The sequence below is a fragment of the Xenia sp. Carnegie-2017 genome, unplaced genomic scaffold (assembly GCF_021976095.1).
Source record: "Xenia sp. Carnegie-2017 unplaced genomic scaffold, XeniaSp_v1 HiC_scaffold_1, whole genome shotgun sequence".
Classification (NCBI taxonomy): domain Eukaryota; kingdom Metazoa; phylum Cnidaria; class Anthozoa; order Malacalcyonacea; family Xeniidae; genus Xenia; species Xenia sp. Carnegie-2017.
In genome coordinates this window covers 3,588,773-3,613,057 of record NW_025813402.1, presented here as the reverse complement: position 1 = coordinate 3,613,057, position 24,285 = coordinate 3,588,773, and the positions used below count along the sequence as shown (strand labels likewise).

The 24,285-nt window shown below is 35.2% G+C and overlaps 4 protein-coding genes and 1 long non-coding RNA gene across 6 annotated transcripts; all 5 read right to left on the bottom strand.

The window, feature by feature from the left end:
* Positions 1–532: 532 nt before the first annotated feature.
* Positions 533–5,230, bottom strand: LOC124444332 (probable ATP-dependent RNA helicase DDX4). Its single transcript, XM_046994921.1, is given in 9 exon segments — positions 533–1,012; positions 1,178–1,282; positions 1,685–1,955; positions 2,519–2,618; positions 2,852–3,161; positions 4,113–4,316; positions 4,318–4,398; positions 4,809–5,131; positions 5,199–5,230. Coding segments are annotated over 8 exon segments (1,260 nt in total). The 5' UTR covers positions 4,842–5,131; positions 5,199–5,230; the 3' UTR covers positions 533–856.
* A 243-nt stretch (positions 5,231–5,473) lies between these two features.
* Positions 5,474–6,890, bottom strand: LOC124444361. The gene is made up of 2 exons (XR_006947946.1): positions 6,017–6,890; positions 5,474–5,750 (listed from the first exon to the last, which is right to left on the bottom strand). It is a non-coding gene; the product is annotated as an uncharacterized LOC124444361 (long non-coding RNA).
* A 1,964-nt stretch (positions 6,891–8,854) lies between these two features.
* LOC124449704 (probable ATP-dependent RNA helicase DDX4) lies at positions 8,855–16,040 on the bottom strand. Its single transcript, XM_047000666.1, has 11 exons — positions 14,571–16,040; positions 14,017–14,305; positions 13,736–13,888; positions 13,343–13,668; positions 12,648–12,932; positions 11,443–11,752; positions 11,110–11,209; positions 10,275–10,545; positions 9,768–9,872; positions 9,506–9,602; positions 8,855–8,937 (listed from the first exon to the last, which is right to left on the bottom strand). Exons 1-11 carry the CDS (start codon positions 14,619–14,621, stop codon positions 8,855–8,857), a joined length of 2,070 nt encoding a protein of 689 aa, XP_046856622.1. The 5' UTR covers positions 14,622–16,040.
* A 278-nt stretch (positions 16,041–16,318) lies between these two features.
* Positions 16,319–22,397, bottom strand: LOC124444317 (probable ATP-dependent RNA helicase DDX4). 2 transcript variants are annotated; one of them, XM_046994903.1, is made up of 9 exons: positions 21,901–22,207; positions 21,209–21,490; positions 20,003–20,312; positions 19,669–19,768; positions 18,833–19,103; positions 18,330–18,434; positions 18,068–18,164; positions 17,347–17,498; positions 16,319–16,661 (listed from the first exon to the last, which is right to left on the bottom strand). In XM_046994903.1, exons 1-8 carry the CDS (start codon positions 21,931–21,933, stop codon positions 17,374–17,376), a joined length of 1,323 nt encoding a protein of 440 aa, XP_046850859.1. In that variant the 5' UTR covers positions 21,934–22,207; the 3' UTR covers positions 16,319–16,661; positions 17,347–17,373. The 2 variants fall into 2 exon arrangements, with proteins under 2 accessions (XP_046850859.1, XP_046850865.1); XM_046994909.1 differs by lacking the exon at positions 16,319–16,661 and adding an exon at positions 22,294–22,397 and having other exon boundaries at positions 17,137–17,498; positions 21,901–22,226.
* Positions 21,933–23,222, bottom strand: LOC124449630 (probable ATP-dependent RNA helicase DDX4). Its single transcript, XM_047000603.1, has 4 exons — positions 23,120–23,222; positions 22,415–22,856; positions 22,012–22,259; positions 21,933–21,947 (listed from the first exon to the last, which is right to left on the bottom strand). The coding sequence occupies exons 1-4, from the start codon at positions 23,168–23,170 to the stop codon at positions 21,933–21,935; spliced, it is 756 nt and encodes a 251-aa protein (XP_046856559.1). The 5' UTR covers positions 23,171–23,222.
* Positions 23,223–24,285: the final 1,063 nt, after the last annotated feature.

The following is a 24,285-nucleotide window of genomic DNA, read 5'->3' as shown; positions in this document are numbered from 1 at the left end:
AGCTGTGTTTGCATTAGCCTGTGAAACACATCCGAGCTTAACCAACACATCAATCATAACAATTAATCAGTGAAAGAGAATTTGCAATAGATCATGAATACATGTTAGAAGAAAAATTATAACGTTTATTTTAAATTTGTCTGTTTCGTATTATTGTTATTTCATAAAAGATGTTTTTCGTGTTTGCACAGGCTTATGCAAACATCGGAGACGTTTGTGAGAACTCTCGAGCAGGCGCAACACTCGCACCGATCTTCTCTCGAGTTCTCCCAAAGGTCTCCTCGGTTTGCATAAGCCTGTGCAAACACAGTAAGCATCTTTTGTTTCTTAAATAAATGACAGGTACATTTTGTGTTATAATGAGAATGTTATGTTATATAACAGGTTAGATTATAATGGTACTGATAGTGTTATAAATCATTGACACAGCAAAACGAATCCATTGCTCCTTGAGAAAGTCTAAAAGAAATGCTCTAGTACATAGAAATGAAAAAAATTAGTTACTGCGCAGCAGAAGAGAAGTAACAAGAAATATTTTTGCTGAATTTATAAGTTTCATATTTCTACAATTAAGCCCGTAACCGGACCCTTACTGATGAAATTTTGTTGAAAAAAAGTTCAAACAAAATTTTTATCAGTAATAAATAATCCTGCCTTCATAGTCACCCTTCGCCAGTATCATATGAAGAATAAATTGACACAACAATTAATCTCCAAAATAAAGCGATCGTGAATAAAACATTACGCAAAATATTTTTATCGTCTTCAAGGAGTAATATAAACGTCTCTAATGTACAATAACAAAAATAGATTATTTGTTTTCTTAGGGAGGAGGGAGGGAGGACGGGAGGGAAAGTTATTCCCATGGTTCATCTCCACCAGCATCTACAGTGTTCCATTCATCATCACTCTGACCTCCAGTATTTTTTGTGTCATTTATACCCCAAGCGTCATCACCACCATTAATGTTGAAGTCATCATTATGTCCACCGTCACTGTTACCTTTATCAAACTGAAAATAACAAAACAACATACGTCATACAAAACAACATACGTCATACAAAACAACAAACGTCATACAAAACAACATACGTCATACAAAACAACACACGTCATACAATTGACAAAACTTTTTTCATATAATTGACTGACTGCAAACATGAACATATAAACAAACCCTTCTGGTATCTCTTCCACCAAATCGACCACCAGCAGGTCCATAGTTTGTGCCAATTGCATTTTCAGCTTGTTCTTCTAACCAGTCCGGAACGTCTTGTTCGGCCTGTAAAAATGAAGGCCTACGATATCACTAAGAATATAATTATGGCGAATGACGAGGTGTTTTTGCGAGGGAAAGTAATCTGAAGGGAATTTAACTCACAAAGGATTAGTTGAAGGATCTAGGATACTCTTCCAATTCTTGTAGTGAAACGCCTTTCAAAAAACTGGCAAATATTTACTCTGGTGTAAGATTTTAATAAATCTTCATTTTTAACGAATGTCTTGGCAAATTAACACTATGTGAAGTTGGGCGTAAAGCCCAAAAACAAAAACTATTCGAGTCTATTCGCATGAGTGTACGTACGACAAATTTTCTATCAACTGTAGTATAAAGTAATAGTGTTACTGTTAAAAATCAAAATATATCTTACATGGAAAGAAATAATACATTAAAATGACCTACATCACCAAGAACTTTCACCAAAGATCTAGCTATGTTTGCATCTTTATCTGACTGGAAAAATGACGTTGCTTTGCCCTTGTTCCCAATCCTTCCTGTTCGCCCAATACGGTGGACATATTCCTCTATCTCTTTTGGCAAATCATAGTTGATCACATGTTTTACATCTTGTATATCAAGACCACGTGCAGCAACTGACGTCGCTACCATAACTGGAGTACGTCCTTTCTTAAAGTCATATAAGGCTTCCTCTCTTTCTCTTTGTTGCCTGTCTCTGTTTTCATAAAAATTAATTATTTATAAGTTATTATGAAATAAACAACATGCCAACTACACTTAATGCTATACAGCGTTTTTCAAGTGACAACATAAAAATCATCTCATTGTTTACAATCTTGTATGATATCACACAAGGAAATTTAATGATATCCTACGTACACAAACTTCGGTCAAAGGAACAATAAAATAATTTCTATGTTGGCGCTTTTTGGAACACCCTGTAACGAGACCTGAGCATAACATGTAGCTACAGTTGCACCACTTTTGTTAAACACAACTTATTTAAAACATCATGCTGGCTACGTTTGCAAAACAAAATCCTTACCACCCCTCAGACATGGTTGCAATAGTATCAGCACTTAATATATGCCGTATTAAGATCCTTTAAAATGTATTGCTTTCTACGGATTAAAACAAGCATATATAAATTTGAAGCCTTCCAATTTTCGGAAATCATGTCAGTGCTGATGAATTCTTTAAGTATGATCATAATGTAGACAGATTGCTTTGAATTGACGCTAAAATAGAAAAGCCAGAGTTAAAGTGCCTTGATTATACCCGTGAATACTGGTGGTGGGAAAACCAGTTTGCGAAAGATAGCTTGCCAAGAAATCCGCCATCCTTTTCGTTTCCACAAAGACAAGGATTCTGTCACTGCCTACGTAAGTAGAGAAAAAAATGGCGTTGAAGTGGGGGGAAATATAAAAAATATTTAATGCACAAAAAAGTACACATTAATTATCTCTTTTTTCCACATAACTTCAGTTGAATTCATTTTCACTAACTTTTGAAACTTTAATTGTACCATAAACAATACCATACTTCTAAATTATTTCCTGAAACTTCAGTATTTCGTAAAAAGAGTAAGAAATTACGATATAAAATACGTACCAGCATCATTAAGTATTTCGACTAACTTATCGCGTTTCTCGAATTCAGAAACTTGACAAATATTCTGTTCAATGTCGGCAGTAGCACTACCAACTCGACCAACAGTAAGAAAAAGATAATCATTTAAAAATTCACCAGCAAGTCTTTGTATTTCCTCTGGAAACGTTGCGCTGAACATAAGTGTCTGTCGTTCAGTTTTAGCGGGAAAGTTCGGGTTTGACGCAAGCTCGCGAATAACTGGTTCAAAACCCATGTCTAACATCCTGTCTGCTTCGTCGAGAATCAAATACTTCAGACCTTCCAGGGAAATCTTTAAAAATGATAAATTTACATTGAAATTCAATAAAATTTGTGAAAAATATGTGGAAGCTAAGAATATACATAAATTGAAGTATAATAAGCATAAATAATTTAGCTTATTATTAATTATTCAGCATAATATAAATAAATAATATGACCTCGTACGTATATTTATGTGCAAACTAGAAAGAACAAATAATTATTTATGACAGTGTTCATAAGGATTTACTGCAATGAATACATTGTTATTAATAAAATTATCAGCAGCAATATAATGTGGATAACATTTAAACAATTATGTAAACAATATCTTTCACAAGATCATTTCACAAATATGACAAATATAATGTCTAATAAAAAAATATGCAACAGCTCTTGAATAATTAATATTTCAAAATAGCTTAAAAGCAAATGGATAGGTAAGATACTTCTAAGTCAACTGTATATTTAAGGATATTTAAAATTAAAAATTTAACTGTTTTATTCATTTCATTCATAACTGAATCTGGCAGTCAATTTTAGATAAATCTTAACAAGTTAGGGAACCTTACCACAAGGTCTACAATATCGCTGTTTCTTGCTCAAAAACATTCATCAACAGCTCATAAACATCATTAGTGTTGGTAATAACAAGTTTTAATTTACAAAAATATTTATATGAGTGATAAAGAACACAGTTGGTATTGAACTTTGAATAAAATTCATTTTAACAATGTGAGAAAATTGATTGTATTTATTAAAGTACATGAAATTTACATTGCCCAAAATTAAATTTTTCAAGTGTACTGTACATATAATTAATGATGTCAGAACACTCAATTTTCAACCCTGTTTCAGCCTCCACTTTTAAAAACTTGTCAATTTTCAAGAATGAGAGTTAAGATTGTAAATATCAGCCACAAAATTGTACAGTAAAGTCCTGTAGTATTATTCGCTCAATAGCTGTAACAATATATTTTACCTTTCTCCGACCAATGAAATCCATCAATCGCCCAGGGGTTGCAACAAGTAAATGACAACCAGCTTCAATCTTTGAGAGTTGATGACCAACGGATACACCACCATAACAGACACAGGGCTTCAACATTGTGCCACGAGCAAATTTGTAAGCTTCGTAAAATATCTGATTAGCAAGTTCTCTAGTTGGGGCAATAACTATGGCCTCATGGAGCTTGTATCATGCTCATCTGACTCCCTGTTAATCCATTATTCATCATACCAGTCATTACAGGTAAAATAAAAGCAGCCTGAAATACAAAAAACATAATTAACACAATTGGGATTAATGAATTGTTGAAAAAGTCCATAAATACACAATGATCAAGTGGAATGATTTATTTGTTAATACATACATCCACTTACAAATAATGAATAAAAACAAAAGGAACATAAAGCTAGAATATCTTTTGATAATATATCTCAGGTAATTTGTCAAACAACAACTGGAAACGTTATCTAGAATAGAAATGTTTTCATTTTTCATTCCCTTTAATTTTCAAAATATAATGGCAAGCAAGGTCTTAAGAGTGTTAACTTTAAAGTATGTATATTAACGTACGTACATGTTAAATTTAATAATGTCAAAGGAAACAAGAAAACTGTAATGTCAAAAAAAAGTTGAAATTACCAAATATAAGGCAAGAGAATAAAAACTTACAGTTTTTCCAGATCCTGTTTGAGCACAAGCCATTACATCTCGTCCAGCTAAGATAGCAGGTATAGAGTACTTTTGTACTGGAGTAGGTTTCACATATTTAGCCTTTTTAACATTTGATTTAAAAGTCTCGTAAAGAGCTGCCTCATCAAAACTATTGATAGGCTTAACTGGATCCCTTCCAGTAACTTCCACAGCTATGTTATCATAATTATCAAAGTTTATTCCTTGTTGTATGGTGAAAATCTCTTCCTCATCTTCAGGAGGTGCAGGAGGAATATATGTTACTCTTTGGGGTTTTTCTTCTCCTTCTTCACCACCTTCACCTAGAATTACACCATTTTCAAAGACTCTAGTCTCTGCAAATCACAAAAATATGTCTTAAAAACTTACCAAAATTATCATCTCTGTCATCACGATCACTACTTCTTGACCTGAAACCACCCCACGTCCCCAGTATCTTCCCCATCTCTATCACCAAAACCATGTCCTCTCCCACGACCCCCGTCCTCTATTGTTCCCACCAAAGCCACCATCTTCATCATTCTCTGCATAATCATCATGGCGATGGTCAAATCTACCCTACCACCCTTCCACGACCTCTCGACTGTGAAACCACCTTCATCACCATTGTCATTGGTGCTATCACCAAAGCCACCATCTTCATCATTCTCTGCATAATCATCATGACGATGGTCAAATCTACCTCTACCACCCCTTCCACGACCTCTACGACTGTGAAAACCACCTTCATCACCATTGTCATTGGTGCTATCACCAAAGCCACCGTCTCTTTCCACCAAAGCCACTGTCTGAGTTTTGGTCGAATCTATCACCCCCAAATTCACGTCTTCCTCTCCCAAATCCGCTTTCAGCAAAGCCACTGGTAGGATTGTCCTCAAATCCACCTCCAAATCCACTATCAAAACCATTGCCTTCGAATGGCTAAAAAACATAATCTTATTTAACGACACTCACAAAATGTTTTGCCCAAGTCAGATGTCTCTACAACATCGTGCTGAATTCATCAACCACGCAAGCATTCAACCTGCAGGTAAACTTTGTACTACAGTCGCATTTAGCGAGATTATAAGATCTATTTCATTACATATATATACACGTATTAATTGCTTTTAGTTATAATAAGTGTTAATTGTTTGTAAGCTGCGATAATTTATTATAGTTGATTTGTTCGTTAAAAAGCACGCTACCTTGCTGTCAAAAGTAGACACGTTGCATTCCTCTTCCCAATCGTCAGACATTTTGTCACTTGTGCTTCGTTTTAAACGTTAAAAACGGTATCCGTTCAGCAATTCAAAAAACAAAAAGCAATGCAATGGCGTCAAATTTTAAACTTGGCCGTGTTAATTTCACGAGTGAATCCAAAAAAAAAACAGAGCCACGTGCAAGATTTGCCTGCATTTCATGCTAACCTTGCTCGTCAACTTTATGGCTAACGTAAGTCAGTGAAGTACAACACTGGCTCGAGCTTGGCAATGTGATCGTTGTGCTTGTTTTTCATTGGTTCACGACAAGCACGTGAAGAAAGATAGCAAGGGCTAATTAGGGACAACATAAGGCCCAGTTCAAACGTCGCATTTTACATGCGCCGAATCAAATGCGAGAATTATGTGCATGTAAAATGCGACGTTTGAATCAATTAAATTCGACGGATTTTAATTTAATGCGACTTTAGTCGCATATTCGACTGAGTTAGTCGAATATTCGACGGAAATTCGATGTTGATTCAAACGTCGCATTTTACATGAGCCGAATTTAATGCATAATTTATTTTAAGATATTTCTAAGCAAAAATCAATTATTTCCATGCTAAATGCCATGCGCAAAGTTGTAAAAACATGGCGGCGGCGAGTGTTGGTAATGGCCCTTGTATTTCGTGCACAAGTTTAACAAAATACACTTGTTTAAAGTGCAAAAAATTTATATGTACAAGGAAAGTTTCCTCGAGATACACGAAATGTTTTTTTGAATCCAAGATCAGAATAAATACTCCAAACTTTCTTCCACCAGCCGGAATTTCTATCTTGTCTTCGACATGATCGATAAGGAGGGCTACGTATGAAGGCTTTTGACCAATTAACGGTAGAAAACATGGGAAATTTGCAGAAGCTGCCGTCTCGTTTACAATAGTTTATTTGCTGTAACATGCATCAATATTCGTCTTTTCCTATTAACACGAATCATATTTGAAATGCATAAACTCAACATTTTCTGTTCGCCATTTTAGGAAATTAGTACAAGAAAATGAATAAACTATGAAAAGTGGAAGCATAACTATAATAAATGCGACTATTAAATTCGACGTCTGAATCAAACTACGCATAAAACTATTTTAGTCGACTAAATCTCAGATTTGATTCGGCGCATGTAAAATGCGACGTTTGAACCGGTCCTAAGCCGCGCAATGTGCAAAAAAAATAAATAAATGTTGTAATTTGACCACTACAACACCTCTCGAAACCGGAAAATGTATTTGGGTTTTTACCAGAGGTGTTTGCCAATATATTAATAAGTCAATATATAACCTCCCATAAACGTACACGTGGCCGTTGTTCTAATCTAAGGCTGAAACCATTGAGTTCTATAATAAGGCTGTCTGCGTACCTGAGATTTCACTGTATTCAAAACCAGCGATTCATCTGCCACAACCATTGGGCACTGTTTACTAAATTTGCATTAAACTACTTTGCATAAAATCGAATCTTTGCCGACTTGCAGTTAATTTATGCGTCAGCTTGAGCCAATTTATTATCGGCGATCAATCTTTTGTCGCAAACATTGTCTACAAGCCTTCAACTGCTTATTTTCGGGAGGGATTTATTATTTTTCTATCATTCAAGTGGAGGATTATCAGAAGGTGGGGAGTGTAAAAGAGTCTGGGGCAGAAATTTTCTACGTATATGTGCGTAAAAAACAACTGCATAAAACAAGAGATAACATAATATTATTCATTTCATCATATTTTATAAATTATTAAAAAATTAAAACAATTGGACTCAATTTGCTGAATGCTGATGATAGTTATAAGGCAGGAAAATTAAGCCTTTATGAGAAATCTTTTGCTGCAAATAAACTTTAGCCGTGAGGGAATAGTATAAGATAAAGTTACAATGCATATCAGAATGGTGTGATGCAACCTACGGTCAAACCTACTTACTATCATTCATTTTCTTTAAATGACCCTAAAACAACATAGTCTTCAGCAGGTTTATCAGCTAACATTATGCTCTCTCCGGCAATCTCTTGAAGACTGTACATATCATCAGTCGTACGAGATCTGGGTAGCGTCTTCATGTCTGTCCAAGTTAATGCAAATAAACCGTGTAAGACAAAGTTTTGACCAAACCACACTTCTGAAAATCATTTCTGCCTTAGTTTTCAGCAAAATGTTTTATTGCTCGTCCGTGTGGTCGAATACCACCAACAAAAATATAACAAAACTTCAACTGCTGCAGAACTTTGCCTGTAAAATCGTTACGGGCACCAGGAAATATGACCATGTTTCGCCACTCTTGCGCCAATTAAACTGGAAGCCTGTTCAACAGTGTCTAGACTATCGGGACTTAGTCTTGACATACAAGTGCGTAAATAACCTTGCCCCGAATATCTCTGCAAAAGTTCCACAAGAGTCCTCACGATCGGGCCACCCGTAATAGAGACCTATTTCAAATTCCGAGGTTCAAAACATCAACGGGCCAACGCACATTTTCATATAGGGCAGTCAAATTGTGGAACAATTTAGACAAAGATGTGAAAAATTCCAAGTCTCTTGATTCTTTTAAGAAAGCTTTAAAAGATCTTTTGTAGTTCCATCTTGTAATGTTACTTTTATCTTTAAAATCCTTTTAATAATAATCTTTTTTACATACATTTATAAGTCATATGGTGTATGTATTCAATTTTGTAAATAGCTACTGAAAAGCCCTATAGGGAGTACCTATTGTTAGTCATTAAACTTCATCTGTACTCGAAATGAAAACGATCTGATTCATTTGGATTGTCTGTATACGACGTGGATCATAGGAGATCTAAACTTGAAGTAAGTTTTGGCAGTTTCCGGAGCCACAATAAAGATGGGATACGTTGTCTTCTGCATAGGGGGATGGCACATCTACAGAGTAACAGATAACGATATGTTTATGTTTGTAGAATATGTAGATTTGTACATAAATCAAAGATCTAACGACAAAGATAAATTTAAAGACACAGCGCAGGTTGATTTCGTAACCTCAAGCATACATATACGTTCTCATTCCACATGTAAAATTTGAAGTGAGAAATGGGGGCTTTGAAATAAAGAGTCCTTCTACGGCTTCTAACTTCAAAAGGACAATCGGCTGACGTTCATATGCACTTCTTCAAAAATTTCTAAGCGCTTACACAAACATCAATGGATATGATGGTGATAGGTCTATTTCTCTTTTAACGTACAAGTATTAATGTGATGTGTTTTACGTGGGAGGAGAGGGTATTATTTTGCTAGGAAAAATCATACTAATACTATCACACTTTTCCCATCAAAATCTGCATCTATCGATTCCTTAGTGATGCACAACAATCGCAAATTTCAATAGATTATTTGTTTTCTTAGGGAGGAGGGAGGGAGGACGGGAGGGAAAGTTATTCCCATGGTTCATCTCCACCAGTATCTACAGTGTTCCATTCATCATCACTCTGACCTCCAGTATTTTTTGAGTCATTTATACCCCAAGCGTCATCACCACCATTAATGTTGAAGTCATCATTATGTCCACCGTCACTGTTACCTTTATCAAACTGAAAATAACAAAACAACATACGTCATACAAAACAACATACGTCATACAAAACAACAAACGTCATACAAAACAACATACGTCATACAAAACAACACACGTCATACAATTGACAAAACTTTTTTCATATAATTGACTGACTACAAACATGAACATTGAAACAAACCCTTCTGGTATCTCTTCCACCAAATCGACCACCAGCAGGTCCATAGTTTGTGCCAATTGCACTTTCAGCTTGTTCTTCTAACCAGTCCGGAACGTCTTGTTCGGCCTGTAAAAATGAAGGCCTACGATATCACTAAGAATATAATTATGGCGAATGACGAGGTGTTTTTGCGAGGGAAAGTAATCTGAAGGGAATTTAACTCACAAAGGATTAGTTGAAGGATCTAGGATACTCTTCCAATTCTTGTAGTGAAACGCCTTTCAAAAAACTGGCAAATATTTACTCTGGTGTAAGATTTTAATAAATCTTCATTTTTAACGAATGTCTTGGCAAATTAACACTATGTGAAGTTGGGCGTAAAGCCCAAAAACAAAAACTATTCGAGTCTATTCGCATGAGTGTACGTACGACAAATTTTCTATCAACTGTAGTATAAAGTAATAGTGTTACTGTTAAAAATCAAAATATATCTTACATGGAAAGAAATAATACATTAAAATGACCTACATCACCAAGAACTTTCACCAAAGATCTAGCTATGTTTGCATCTTTATCTGACTGGAAAAATGACGTTGCTTTGCCCTTGTTCCCAATCCTTCCTGTTCGCCCAATACGGTGGACATATTCCTCTATCTCTTTTGGCAAATCATAGTTGATCACATGTTTTACATCTTGTATATCAAGACCACGTGCAGCAACTGACGTCGCTACCATAACTGGAGTACGTCCTTTCTTAAAGTCATATAAGGCTTCCTCTCTTTCTCTTTGTTGCCTGTCTCTGTTTTCATAAAAATTAATTATGTATAAGTTATTATGAAACAAATAACATGTCAACTACACTTAATGCTATACAGCGTTTTTCAAGTGACAACATAAAAATCATCTCATTGTTTACAATCTTGTATGATACCACACAAGGAAATTTAATGATATTCTACGTACACAAACTTCGGTCAAAGGAACAATAAAATAATTTCTATGTTGGCGCTTTTTTTGGAACACCCTGTAATGAGACCTGAGCATAACATGTAGCTACAGTTGCACCACTTTTGTTAAACACAACTTATTTAAAACATCATGCTGGCTACGTTTGCAAAACAAAATCCTTACCACCCCTCAGACATGGTTGCAATAGTATCAGCACTTAATACATGCCGTATTAAGATCCTTTAAAATGTATTGCTTTCTACGGATTAAAACAAGCATATATAAATTTGAAGCTTTCAATTTTCGGAAATAGTGTCAGTGCTGATGAATTCTTTGAGTATGATCATGATGTAGACAGATTGCTTTGAATTGACGCTAAAATAGAAAAGCCAGAGTTAAAGTGCCTTGATTATACCCGTGAATACTGGTGGTGGGAAAACCAGTTTGCGAAAGATAGCTTGCCAAGAAATCCGCCATCCTTTTCGTTTCCACAAAGACAAGGATTCTGTCACTGCCTACCGTAAGTAGAGAAAAAAATGGCGTTGAAGTGGGCGGAAATATAAAAAATATTTAATGCACAAAAAAGTACACATTAATTATCTCTTTTTCCACATAACTTCAGTTGAATTCATTTTCACTAACTTTTGAAACTTTAATTGTACCATAAACAATACCATACTTATAAATTATTTCCTGAAACTTCAGTATTTCGTAAAAAGAGTAAGAAATTACGATATAAAATACGTACCAGCATCATTAAGTATTTCGACTAACTTATCGCGTTTCTCGAATTCAGAAACTTGACAAATATTCTGTTCAATGTCGGCAGTAGCACTACCAACTCGACCAACAGTAAGAAAAAGATAATCATTTAAAAATTCACCAGCAAGTCTTTGTATTTCCTCTGGAAACGTTGCGCTGAACATAAGTGTCTGTCGTTCAGTTTTAGCGGGAAAGTTCGGGTTTGACGCAAGCTCGCGAATAACTGGTTCAAAACCCATGTCTAACATCCTGTCTGCTTCGTCGAGAATCAAATACTTCAGACCTTCCAGGGAAATCTTTAAAAATGATAAATTTACATTGAAATTCAATAAAATTTGTGAAAAATATGTGGAAGCTAAGAATATACATAAATTGAAGTATAATAAGCATAAATAATTGTGCAAACTAGAAAGAACAAATAATTATTTATGACAGTGTTCATAAGGATTTACTGCAATGTATACATTGTTATTAATAAAATTATCAGCAGCAATATAATGTGGATAACATTTAAACAATTATCTAAACAATATCTTTCACAAGATAATGTGATCATTTCACAAATATGACAAATTTAATGTCTAATAAAAAAATATGCAACAGCTCTTGAATAATTAATATTTCAAAATAGCTTAAAAGCAAATGGATAGGTAAGATACTTCTAAGTCAACTGTATATTTAAGGATATTTAAAATTAAAAATTTAACTGTTTTATTCATTTCATTCATAACTGAATCTGGCAGTCAATTTTAGATAAATCTTAACAAGTTAGGGAACCTTACCACAAGGTCTACAATATCGCTGTTTCTTGCTCAAAACATTCATCAACAGCTCATAAACATCATTAGTGTTGGTAATAACAAGTTTTAATTTACAAAAATATTTATATGAGTGATAAATAACACAGTTGGTATTGAACTTTGAATAAAATTCATTTTAACAATGTGAGAAAATTGATTGTATTTATTAAAGTACATGAAATTTACATTGCCCAAAATTAAATTTTTCAAGTGTACTGTACATATAATTAATGATGTCAGAACACTCAATTTTCAACCCTGTTTCAGCCTCCACTTTTGAAAACTTGTCAATTTTCAAGAATGAGAGTTAAGATTGTAAATATCAGCCACAAAATTGTACAGTAAAGTCCTGTAGTATTATTCGCTCAATAGCTGTAACAATATATTTTACCTTTCTCCGACCAATGAAATCCATCAATCGCCCAGGGGTTGCAACAAGTAAATGACAACCAGCTTCAATCTTTGAGAGTTGATGACCAACGGATACACCACCATAACAGACACAGGGCTTCAACATTGTGCCACGAGCAAATTTGTAAGCTTCGTAAAATATCTGATTAGCAAGTTCTCTAGTTGGGGCAATAACTATGGCCTGCGGAGCTTGTATCATGCTCATCTGACTCCCTGTTAATCCATTATTCATCATACCAGTCATTACAGGTAAAATAAAAGCAGCCTGAAATACAAAAAACATAATTAACACAATTGGGATTAATGAATTGTTGAAAAAGTCCATAAATACACAATGATCAAGTGGAATGATTTATTTGTTATACATACATCCACTTACAAACAATGAATAAAAACAAAAGGAACATAAAGCTAGAATATCTTTTGATAATATATCTCAGGTAATTTGTCAAACAACAACTGGAAACGTTATCTAGAATAGAAATGTTTTCATTTTTCATTCCCTTTAATTTTCAAAATATAATGGCAAGCAAGGTCTTAAGAGTGTTAACTTTAAAGTATGTATATTCACGTACGTACATGTTAAATATAATAATGTCAAAGGAAACAAGAAAACTGTAATGTCAAAAAAAAAGTTGAAATTACCAAATATAAGGCAAGAGAATAAAAACTTACAGTTTTTCCAGATCCTGTTTGAGCACAAGCCATTACATCTCGTCCAGCTAAGATAGCAGGTATAGAGTACTTTTGTACTGGAGTAGGTTTCACATATTTAGCCTTTTTAACATTTGATTTAAAAGTCTCGTAAAGAGCTGCCTCATCAAAACTATTGATAGGCTTAACTGGATCCCTTCCAGTAACTTCCACAGCTATGTTATCATAATTATCAAAGTTTATTCCTTGTTGTATGGTCGTGAAAATCTCTTCCTCATCTTCAGGAGGTGCAGGAGGAATATATGTTACTCTTTGGGGTTTTTCTTCTCCTTCTTCACCACCTTCACCTAGAATTACACCATTTTCAAAGACTCTAGTCTCTGCAAATCACAAAAATATGTCTTAAAAACTTACCAAAATTATCATCTCTGTCATCACGATCACTACTTCTTCGACCGCGGAAACCACCCCCACGTCCCCCAGTATCTTCCCCATCTCTATCACCAAAAAAACCATGTCCTCTCCCACGACCCCTACCACGTCCTCTATTGTTCCCACCAAAGCCACCATCTTCATCATTCTCTGCATAATCATCATGACGATGGTCAAATCTACCCTACCACCCCTTCCACGACCTCTACGACTGTGAAAACCACCTTCATCACCATTGTCATTGGTGCTATCACCAAAGCCACCATCTTCATCATTCTCTGCATAATCATCATGACGATGGTCAAATCTACCTCTACCACCCCTTCCACGACCTCTACGACTGTGAAAACCACCTTCATCACCATTGTCATTGGTGCTATCACCAAAGCCACCACGTCTCTTTCCACCAAAGCCACTGTCTGAGTTTTGGTCGAATCTATCACCCCCAAATTCACGTCTTCCTCTCCCAAATCCGCTTTCAGCAAAGCCACTGGTAGGATTGTCCTCAAATCCACCTCCAAATCCACTATCAAAACCATTGCCTTCGAATGGCTAAAAAACATAATCTTATTTAACGACACTCACAAAATGTTTTGCCCAAGTCAGACGTCTCTACAACATCGTGCTGAATTCATCAACCACGCAAGCATTCAACCTGCAGGTAAACTTTGTACTACAGTCGCATTTAGCGAGATTATAAGATCTATTTCATTACATATATAACACGTATTAATTGCTTTTAGTTATAATAAGTGTTAATTGTTTGTAAGCTGCGATAATTTATTATAGTTGATTTGTTCGTTAAAAAGCACGCTACCTTGCTGTCAAAAGTAGACACGTTGCATTCCTCTTCCCAATCGTCAGACATTTTGTCACTTGTGCTTCGTTTTAAACGTTAAAAACGGTATCCGTTCAGCAATTCAAAAAATAAAAAGCAATGCAATGGCGTCAAATTTTAAACTTGGCCGTGTTAATTTCACGAGTGAATCCAAAAAAAACAGAGCCACGTGCAAGATTTGCCTGCATTTCATGCTAACCTTGCTCGTCAACTTTAATGGCTAACGTAAGTCAGTGAAGTACAACACTGGCTCGAGCTTGGCAATGTGATAGTTGTGCTTGTTTTTCATTGGTTCACGACAAGCACGTGAAGAAAGATAGCAAGGGCTAATTAGGGACAACATAAGGCCCAGTTCAAACGTCGCATTTTACATGCGCCGAATCAAATGCGAGAATTATGTGCATGTAAAATGCGACGTTTGAATCAATTAAATTCGACGGATTTTAATTTAATGCGACTTTAGTCTCATATTCGACTGAGTTAGTCGAATATTCGACGGAAATTCGATGTTGATTCAAACGTCGCATTTTACATGAGCCGAATTTAATGCATAATTTATTTTAAGATATTTCTAAGCAAAAATCAATTATTTCCATGCTAAATGCCATGCGCAAAGTTGTAAAAACATGGCGGCGGCGAGTGTTGGTAATGGCCCTTGTATTTCGTGCACAAGTTTAACAAAATATACTTGTTTAAAGTGCAAAAAATTTATATGTACAAGGAAAGTTTCCTCGAGATACACGAAATGTTTTTTTGAATCCAAGATCAGAATAAATACTCCAAACTTTCTTCCACCAGCCGGAATTTCTATCTTGTCTTCGACATGATCGATAAGGAGGGCTACGTATGAAGGCTTTTTTTGACCAATTAACGGTAGAAAAACATGGGAAATTTGCAGAAGCTGCCGTCTCGTTTACAATAGTTTATTTGCTGTAACATGCATCAATATTCGTCTTTTCCTATTAACACGAATCATATTTGAAATGCATAAACTCAACATTTTTCTGTTCGCCATTTTAGGAAATTAGTACAAGAAAATGAATAAACTATGAAAAAGTGGAAGCATAACTATAATAAATGCGACTATTAAATTCGACGTCTGAATCAAACTACGCATAAAACTATTTTAGTCGACTAAATCTCAGATTTGATTCGGCGCATGTAAAATGCGACGTTTGAACCGGGCCTAAGCCGCGCAATGTGCAAAAAAAATAAATAAATGTTGTAATTTTACCACTACAACACCTCTCGAAACCGGAAAATGTATTTGGGTTTTTACCAGAGGTGTTTGCCAATATATTAATAAGTCAATATATAACCTCCCATAAACGTACACGTGGCCGTTGTTCTAATCTAAGGCTGAAACCATTGAGTTCTATAATAAGGCTGTCTGCGTACCTGAGATTTCACTGTATTCAAAACCAGCGATTCATCTGCCACAACCATTGGGCACTGTTTACTAAATTTGCATTAAACTACTTTGCATAAAATCGAATCTTTGCCGACTTGCAGTTAATTTATGCGTCAGCTTGAGCCAATTTATTATCGGCGATCAATCTTTTGTCGCAAACATTGTCTACAAGCCTTCAACTGCTTATTTTCGGGAGGGATTTATTATTTTTTCTATCATTCAAGTGGAGGATTATCAGAAGGGGAGGTGTAAAAGAGTCTGGGGCAGAAATTTTCTACGTATATGTGCGTAAAAAACAACTGCATAAAACAAGAGATAACATAATATTATTCATTTCATCATATTTTATAAATTATTAAAAAATTAAAACAATTGGACTCAATTTGCTGAATGCTGATGATAGTTATAAGGCAGGAAAATTAAGCCTTTATGAGAAATCTTTTGCTGCAAATAAACTTTAGCCGTGAGGGAATAGTATAAGATAAAGTTACAATGCATATCAGAATGGTGTGATGCAACCTACGGTCAAACCTACTTACTATCATTCATTTTCTTTAAATGACCCTAAAACAACATAGTCTTCAGCAGGTTTATCAGCTAACATTATGCTCTCTCCGGCAATCTCTTGAAGACTGTACATATCATCAGTCGTACGAGATCTGGGTAGCGTCTTCATGTCTGTCCAAGTTAATGCAAATAAACCGTGTAAGACAAAGTTTTGACCAAACCACACTTCTGAAAATCATTTCTGCCTTAGTTTTCAGCAAAATGTTTTATTGCTCGTCCGTGTGGTCGAATACCACCAACAAAATATAACAAAACTTCAACTGCTGCAGAACTTTGCCTGTAAAATCGTTACGGGCACCAGGAAATATGACCATGTTTCGCCACTCTTGCGCCAATTAAACTGGAAGCCTGTTCAACAGTGTCTAGACTATCGGGACTTAGTCTTGACATACAAGTGCGTAAATAACCTTGCCCCCGAATATCTCTGCAAAAAGTTCCACAAGAGTCCTCACGATCGGGCCACCCGTAATAGAGACCTATTTCAAATTCCGAGGTTCAAAACATCAACGGGCCAACGCACATTTTCATATAGGGCAGTCAAATTGTGGAACAATTTAGACAAAGATGTGAAAAATTCCAAGTCTCTTGATTCTTTTAAGAAAGCTTTAAAAGATCTTTTGTAGTTCCATCTTGTAATGTTACTTTTATCTTTAAAATCCTTTTAATAATAATCTTTTTTACATACATTTATAAGTCATATGGTGTATGTATTCAATTTTGTAAATAGCTACTGAAAAGCCCTATAGGGAGTACCTATTGTTAGTCATTAAACTTCATCTGTACTCGAAATGAAAACGATCTGATTCATTTGGATTGTCTGTATACGACGTGGATCATAGGAGATCTAAACTTGAAGTAAGTTTTTGGCAGTTTCCCGGAGCCACAATAAAGATGGGATACGTTGTCTTCTGCATAGGGGGATGGCACATCTACAGAGTAACAGATAACGATATGTTTATGTTTGTAGAATATGTAGATTTGTACATAAATCAAAGATCTAACGACAAAGATAAATTTAAAGACACAGCGCAGGTTGATTTCGTAACCTCAAGCATACATATACGTTCTCATTCCACATGTAAAATTTGAAGTGAGAAATGGGGGCTTTGAAATAAAGAGTCCTTCTACGGCTTCTAACTTCAAAAGGACAATCGGCTGACGTTCATATGCACTTCTTCAAAAAATTTTCTAAGCGCTTACACAAACATCAATGGATATGATGGTGATAGGTCTATTTCTCTTTTAACGTACAAGTATTAATGTGATGTGTTTTACGTGGGAGGAGAGGGTATTATTTTGCTAGGAAAAATCATACTAATACTATCACACTTTTCCCATCAAAATCTGCATCTATCGATTCCTTAGTGATGCACAACAATCGCAAATTTCAATAGATTATTTGTTTTCTTAGGGAGGAGGGAGGGAGGACGGGAGGAAAGTTATTCCCATGGTTCATCTCCACCAGTATCTACAGTGTTCCATTCATCATCACTCTGACCTCCAGTATTTTTTGAGTCATTTATACCCCAAGCGTCATCACCACCATTAATGTTGAAGTCATCATTATGTCCACCGTCACTGTTACCTTTATCAAACTGAAAATAACAAAACAACATACGTCATACAAAACAACATACGTCATACAAAACAACAAACGTCATACAAAACAACATACGTCATACAAAACAACACACGTCATACAATTGACAAAACTTTTTTCATATAATTGACTGACTACAAACATGAACATTGAAACAAACCCTTCTGGTATCTCTTCCACCAAATCGACCACCAGCAGGTCCATAGTTTGTGCCAATTGCACTTTCAGCTTGTTCTTCTAACCAGTCCGGAACGTCTTGTTCGGCCTGTAAAAATGAAGCCTACGATATCACTAAGAATATAATTATGGCGAATGACGAGGTGTTTTTGCGAGGGAAAGTAATCTGAAGGAATTTAACTCACAAAGGATTAGTTGAAGGATCTAGGATACTCTTCCAATTCTTGTAGTGAAACGCCTTTCAAAAACTGGCAAATATTTACTCTGGTGTAAGATTTTAATAAATCTTCATTTTAACGAATGTCTTGGCAAATTAACACTATGTGAAGTTGGGCGTAAAGCCCAAAAACAAAAACTATTCGAGTCTATTCGCATGAGTGTACGTACGACAAATTTTCTATCAACTGTAGTATAAAGTAATAGTGTTACTGTTAAAAATCAAAATATATCTTACATGGAAAGAAATAATACATTAAAATGACCTACATCACCAAGAACTTTCACCAAAGATCTAGCTATGTTTGCATCTTTATCTGACTGGAAAAATGACGTTGCTTTGCCCTTGTTCCCAATCCTTCCTGTTCGCCCAATACGGTGGACATATTCCTCTATCTCTTTTGGCAAATCATAGTTGATCACATGTTTTACATCTTGTATATCAAGACCACGTGCAGCAACTGACGTCGCTACCATAACTGGAGTACGTCCTTTCTTAAAGTCATATAAGGCTTCCTCTCTTTCTCTTTGTTGCCTGTCTCTGTTTTCATAAAAATTAATTATGTATAAGTTATTATGAAACAAATAACATGTCAACTACACTTAATGCTATACAGCGTTTTTCAAGTGACAACATAAAAATCATCTCATTGTTTACAATCTTGTATGATACCACACAAGGAAATTTAATGATATTCTACGTACACAAACTTCGGTCAAAGGAACAATAAAATAATTTCTATGTTGGCGCTTTTTTTGGAACACCCTGTAACGAGACCTGAGCATAACATGTAGCTACAGTTGCACCACTTTTGTTAAACACAACTTATTTAAAACATCATGCTGGCTACGTTTGCAAAACAAAATCCTTACCACCCCTCAGACATGGTTGCAATAGTATCAGCACTTAATACATGCCGTATTAAGATCCTTTAAAATGTATTGCTTTCTACGGATTAAAACAAGCATATATAAATTTGAAGCTTTCCAATTTTCGGAAATAGTGTCAGTGCTGATGAATTCTTTGAGTATGATCATGATGTAGACAGATTGCTTTGAATTGACGCTAAAATAGAAAAGCCAGAGTTAAAGTGCCTTGATTATACCCGTGAATACTGGTGGTGGGAAAACCAGTTTGCGAAAGATAGCTTGCCAAGAAATCCGCCATCCTTTTCGTTTCCACAAAGACAAGGATTCTGTCACTGCCTACCGTAAGTAGAGAAAAAAATGGCGTTGAAGTGGGCGGAAATATAAAAAATATTTAATGCACAAAAAAGTACACATTAATTATCTCTTTTTTCCACATAACTTCAGTTGAATTCATTTTCACTAACTTTTGAAACTTTAATTGTACCATAAACAATACCATACTTATAAATTATTTCCTGAAACTTCAGTATTTCGTAAAAAGAGTAAGAAATTACGATATAAAATACGTACCAGCATCATTAAGTATTTCGACTAACTTATCGCGTTTCTCGAATTCAGAAACTTGACAAATATTCTGTTCAATGTCGGCAGTAGCACTACCAACTCGACCAACAGTAAGAAAAAGATAATCATTTAAAAATTCACCAGCAAGTCTTTGTATTTCCTCTGGAAACGTTGCGCTGAACATAAGTGTCTGTCGTTCAGTTTTAGCGGGAAAGTTCGGGTTTGACGCAAGCTCGCGAATAACTGGTTCAAAACCCATGTCTAACATCCTGTCTGCTTCGTCGAGAATCAAATACTTCAGACCTTCCAGGGAAATCTTTAAAAATGATAAATTTACATTGAAATTCAATAAAATTTGTGAAAAATATGTGGAAGCTAAGAATATACATAAATTGAGTATAATAAGCATAAATAATTGTGCAAACTAGAAAGAACAAATAATTATTTATGACAGTGTTCATAAGGATTTACTGCAATGTATACATTGTTATTAATAAAATTATCAGCAGCAATATAATGTGGATAACATTTAAACAATTATCTAAACAATATCTTTCACAAGATAATGTGATCATTTCACAAATATGACAAATTTAATGTCTAATAAAAAAATATGCAACAGCTCTTGAATAATTAATATTTCAAAATAGCTTAAAAGCAAATGGATAGGTAAGATACTTCTAAGTCAACTGTATATTTAAGGATATTTAAAATTAAAAATTTAACTGTTTTATTCATTTCATTCATAACTGAATCTGGCAGTCAATTTTAGATAAATCTTAACAAGTTAGGGAACCTTACCACAAGGTCTACAATATCGCTGTTTCTTGCTCAAAAACATTCATCAACAGCTCATAAACATCATTAGTGTTGGTAATAACAAGTTTTAATTTACAAAAATATTTATATGAGTGATAAATAACACAGTTGGTATTGAACTTTGAATAAAATTCATTTTAACAATGTGAGAAAATTGATTGTATTTATTAAAGTACATGAAATTTACATTGCCCAAAATTAAATTTTTCAAGTGTACTGTACATATAATTAATGATGTCAGAACACTCAATTTTCAACCCTGTTTCAGCCTCCACTTTTGAAAACTTGTCAATTTTCAAGAATGAGAGTTAAGATTGTAAATATCAGCCACAAAATTGTACAGTAAAGTCCTGTAGTATTATTAGGCTCAATAGCTGTAACAATATATTTTACCTTTCTCCGACCAATGAAATCCATCAATGTGAGGGTTGCAACAAGTAAATGACAACCAGCTTCAATCTTTGAGAGTTGATGACCAGCGGATACACCACCATAACAGACACAGGGCTTCAACATTGTGCCACGAGCAAATTTGTAAGCTTCGTAAAATATCTGATTAGCAAGTTCTCTAGTTGGGGCAATAACTATGGCCTGCGGAGCTTGTATCATGCTCATCTGACTCCCTGTTAATCCATTATTCATCATACCAGTCATTACAGGTAAAATAAAAGCAGCCTGAAATACAAAAAACATAATTAACACAATTGGGATTAATGAATTGTTGAAAAAGTCCATAAATACACAATGATCAAGTGGAATGATTTATTTGTTATACATACATCCACTTACAAACAATGAATAAAAACAAAAGGAACATAAAGCTAGAATATCTTTTGATAATATATCTCAGGTAATTTGTCAAACAACAACTGGAAGCGTTATCTAGAATAGAAATGTTTTCATTTTCATTCCTTTAATTTTCAAAATATAATGGCAAGCAAGGTCTTAAGAGTGTTAACTTTAAAGTATGTATATTCAAATGCATTACATGTTAAATATAATAATGTCAAAGGAAACAAAGAAAACTGTAATGTCAAAAAAAAAGTTGAAATTACCAAATATAAGGCAAGAGAATAAAAACTTACAGTTTTTCCAGATCCTGTTTGAGCACAAGCCATTACATCTCGTCCAGCTAAGATAGCAGGTATAGAGTACTTTTGTACTGGAGTAGGTTTCACATATTTAGCCTTTTTAACATTTGATTTAAAAGTCTCGTAAAGAGCTGCCTCATCAAAACTATTGATAGGCTTAACTGGATCCCTTCCAGTAACTTCCACAGCTATGTTATCATAATTATCAAAGTTTATTCCTTGTTGTATGGTCGTGAAAATCTCTTCCTCATCTTCAGGAGGTGCAGGAGGAATATATGTTACTCTTTGGGGTTTTTCTTCTCCTTCTTCACCACCTTCACCTAGAATTACACCATTTTCAAAGACTCTAGTCTCTGCAAATCACAAAAATATGTCTTAAAAACTTACCAAAATTATCATCTCTGTCATCACGATCACTACTTCTTCGACCGCGGAAACCACCCCCACGTCCCCCAGTATCTTCCCCATCTCTATCACCAAAAAAACCATGTCCTCTCCACGACCCTACCGTCCTCTATTGTTCCCCACAAAGCCACCATCTTCATCATTCTCTGCATAATCATCATGGCGATGGTCAAATCTACCCTACCACCCTTCCACGACCTCTCGACTGTGAAACCACCTTCATCACCATTGTCATTGGTGCTATCACCAAAGCCACCATCTTCATCATTCTCTGCATAATCATCATGGCGATGGTCAAATCTACCTCTACCACCCCTTCCACGACCTCTACGACTGTGAAAACCACCTTCATCACCATTGTCATTGGTGCTATCACCAAAGCCACCACGTCTCTTTCCACCAAAGCCACTGTCTGAGTTTTGGTCGAATCTATCACCCCCAAATTCACGTCTTCCTCTCCCAAATCCGCTTTCAGCAAAGCCACTGGTAGGATTGTCCTCAAATCCACCTCCAAATCCACTATCAAAACCATTGCCTTCGAATGGCTAAAAAACATAATCTTATTTAACGACACTCACAAAATGTTTTGCCCAAGTCAGACGTCTCTACAACATCGTGCTGAATTCATCAACCACGCAAGCATTCAACCTGCAGGTAAACTTTGTACTACAGTCGCATTTAGCGAGATTATAAGATCTATTTCATTACATATATAACACGTATTAATTGCTTTTAGTTATAATAAGTGTTAATTGTTTGTAGCTGCGATAATTTATTATAGTTGATTTGTTCGTTAAAAGCACGCTACCTTGCTGTCAAAAGTAGACACGTTGCATTCCTCTTCCCAATCGTCAGACATTTTGTCACTTGTGCTTCGTTTTAAACGTTAAAACGGTATCCGTTCAGCAATTCAAAAATAAAAGCAATGCAATGGCGTCAAATTTTAAACTTGGCCGTGTTAATTTCACGAGTGAATCCAAAAACAGAGCCACGTGCAAGATTTGCCTGCATTTCATGCTAACCTTGCTCGTCAACTTTAATGGCTAACGTAAGTCGGTGAAGTACAACACTGGCTCGAGCTTGGCAATGTGATAGTTGTGCTTGTTTTCATTGGTTCACGACAAGCACGTGAAGAAAGATAGCAAGGGCTAATTAGGGACAACATAAGGCCCAGTTCAAACGTCGCATTTTACATGCGCCGAATCAAATGCGAGAATTATGTGCATGTAAAATGCGACGTTTGAATCAATTAAATTCGACGGATTTTAATTTAATGCGACTTTAGTCTCATATTCGACTGAGTTAGTCGAATATTCGACGGAAATTCGATGTTGATTCAAACGTCGCATTTTACATGAGCCGAATTTAATGCATAATTTATTTTAAGATATTTCTAAGCAAAAATCAATTATTTCCATGCTAAATGCCATGCGCAAAGTTGTAAAAACATGGCGGCGGCGAGTGTTGGTAATGGCCCTTGTATTTCGTGCACAAGTTTAACAAAATATACTTGTTTAAAGTGCAAAAAATTTATATGTACAAGGAAAGTTTCCTCGAGATACACGAAATGTTTTTTTGAATCCAAGATCAGAATAAATACTCCAAACTTTCTTCCACCAGCCGGAATTTCTATCTTGTCTTCGACATGATCGATAAGGAGGGCTACGTATGAAGGCTTTTTTTGACCAATTAACGGTAGAAAAACATGGGAAATTTGCAGAAGCTGCCGTCTCGTTTACAATAGTTTATTTGCTGTAACATGCATCAATATTCGTCTTTTCCTATTAACACGAATCATATTTGAAATGCATAAACTCAACATTTTCTGTTCGCCATTTTAGGAAATTAGTACAAGAAAATGAATAAACTATGAAAAGTGGAAGCATAACTATAATAAATGCGACTATTAAATTCGACGTCTGAATCAAACTACGCATAAAACTATTTTAGTCGACTAAATCTCAGATTTGATTC

Coding starts and splice junctions, on each gene's coding strand:
- LOC124444317 (XM_046994909.1), bottom strand. CDS start 21,933: ATGGCTTGTGCTCAAACAGGATCTGGAAAAACT. Junction 20,313..21,208: donor ATTTCATTGGTCGGAGAAAG/GTAAAATATATT, acceptor TCATTTTTAAAG/ATTTCCCTGGAAGGTCTGAA. Junction 17,499..18,067: donor TGACTCAAAAAATACTGGAG/GTCAGAGTGATG, acceptor GTTACTCTGTAG/ATGTGCCATCCCCCTATGCA.
- LOC124449630 (XM_047000603.1), bottom strand. CDS start 23,170: ATGTCTGACGATTGGGAAGAGGAATGCAACGTGTCTACTTTTGACAGC. Junction 22,857..23,119: donor TGTCTACTTTTGACAGCAAG/GTAGCGTGCTTT, acceptor TATGTTTTTTAG/CCATTCGAAGGCAATGGTTT. Junction 22,260..22,414: donor GTGGGGAACAATAGAGGACG/GTAGGGTCGTGG, acceptor TGTGATTTGCAG/AGACTAGAGTCTTTGAAAAT.
- LOC124449704 (XM_047000666.1), bottom strand. CDS start 14,621: ATGTCTGACGATTGGGAAGAGGAATGCAACGTGTCTACTTTTGACAGC. Junction 13,669..13,735: donor TGACAGAGATGATAATTTTG/GTAAGTTTTTAA, acceptor GTGTAATTCTAG/GTGAAGGTGGTGAAGAAGGA. Junction 8,938..9,505: donor TGACTCAAAAAATACTGGAG/GTCAGAGTGATG, acceptor GTTACTCTGTAG/ATGTGCCATCCCCCTATGCA.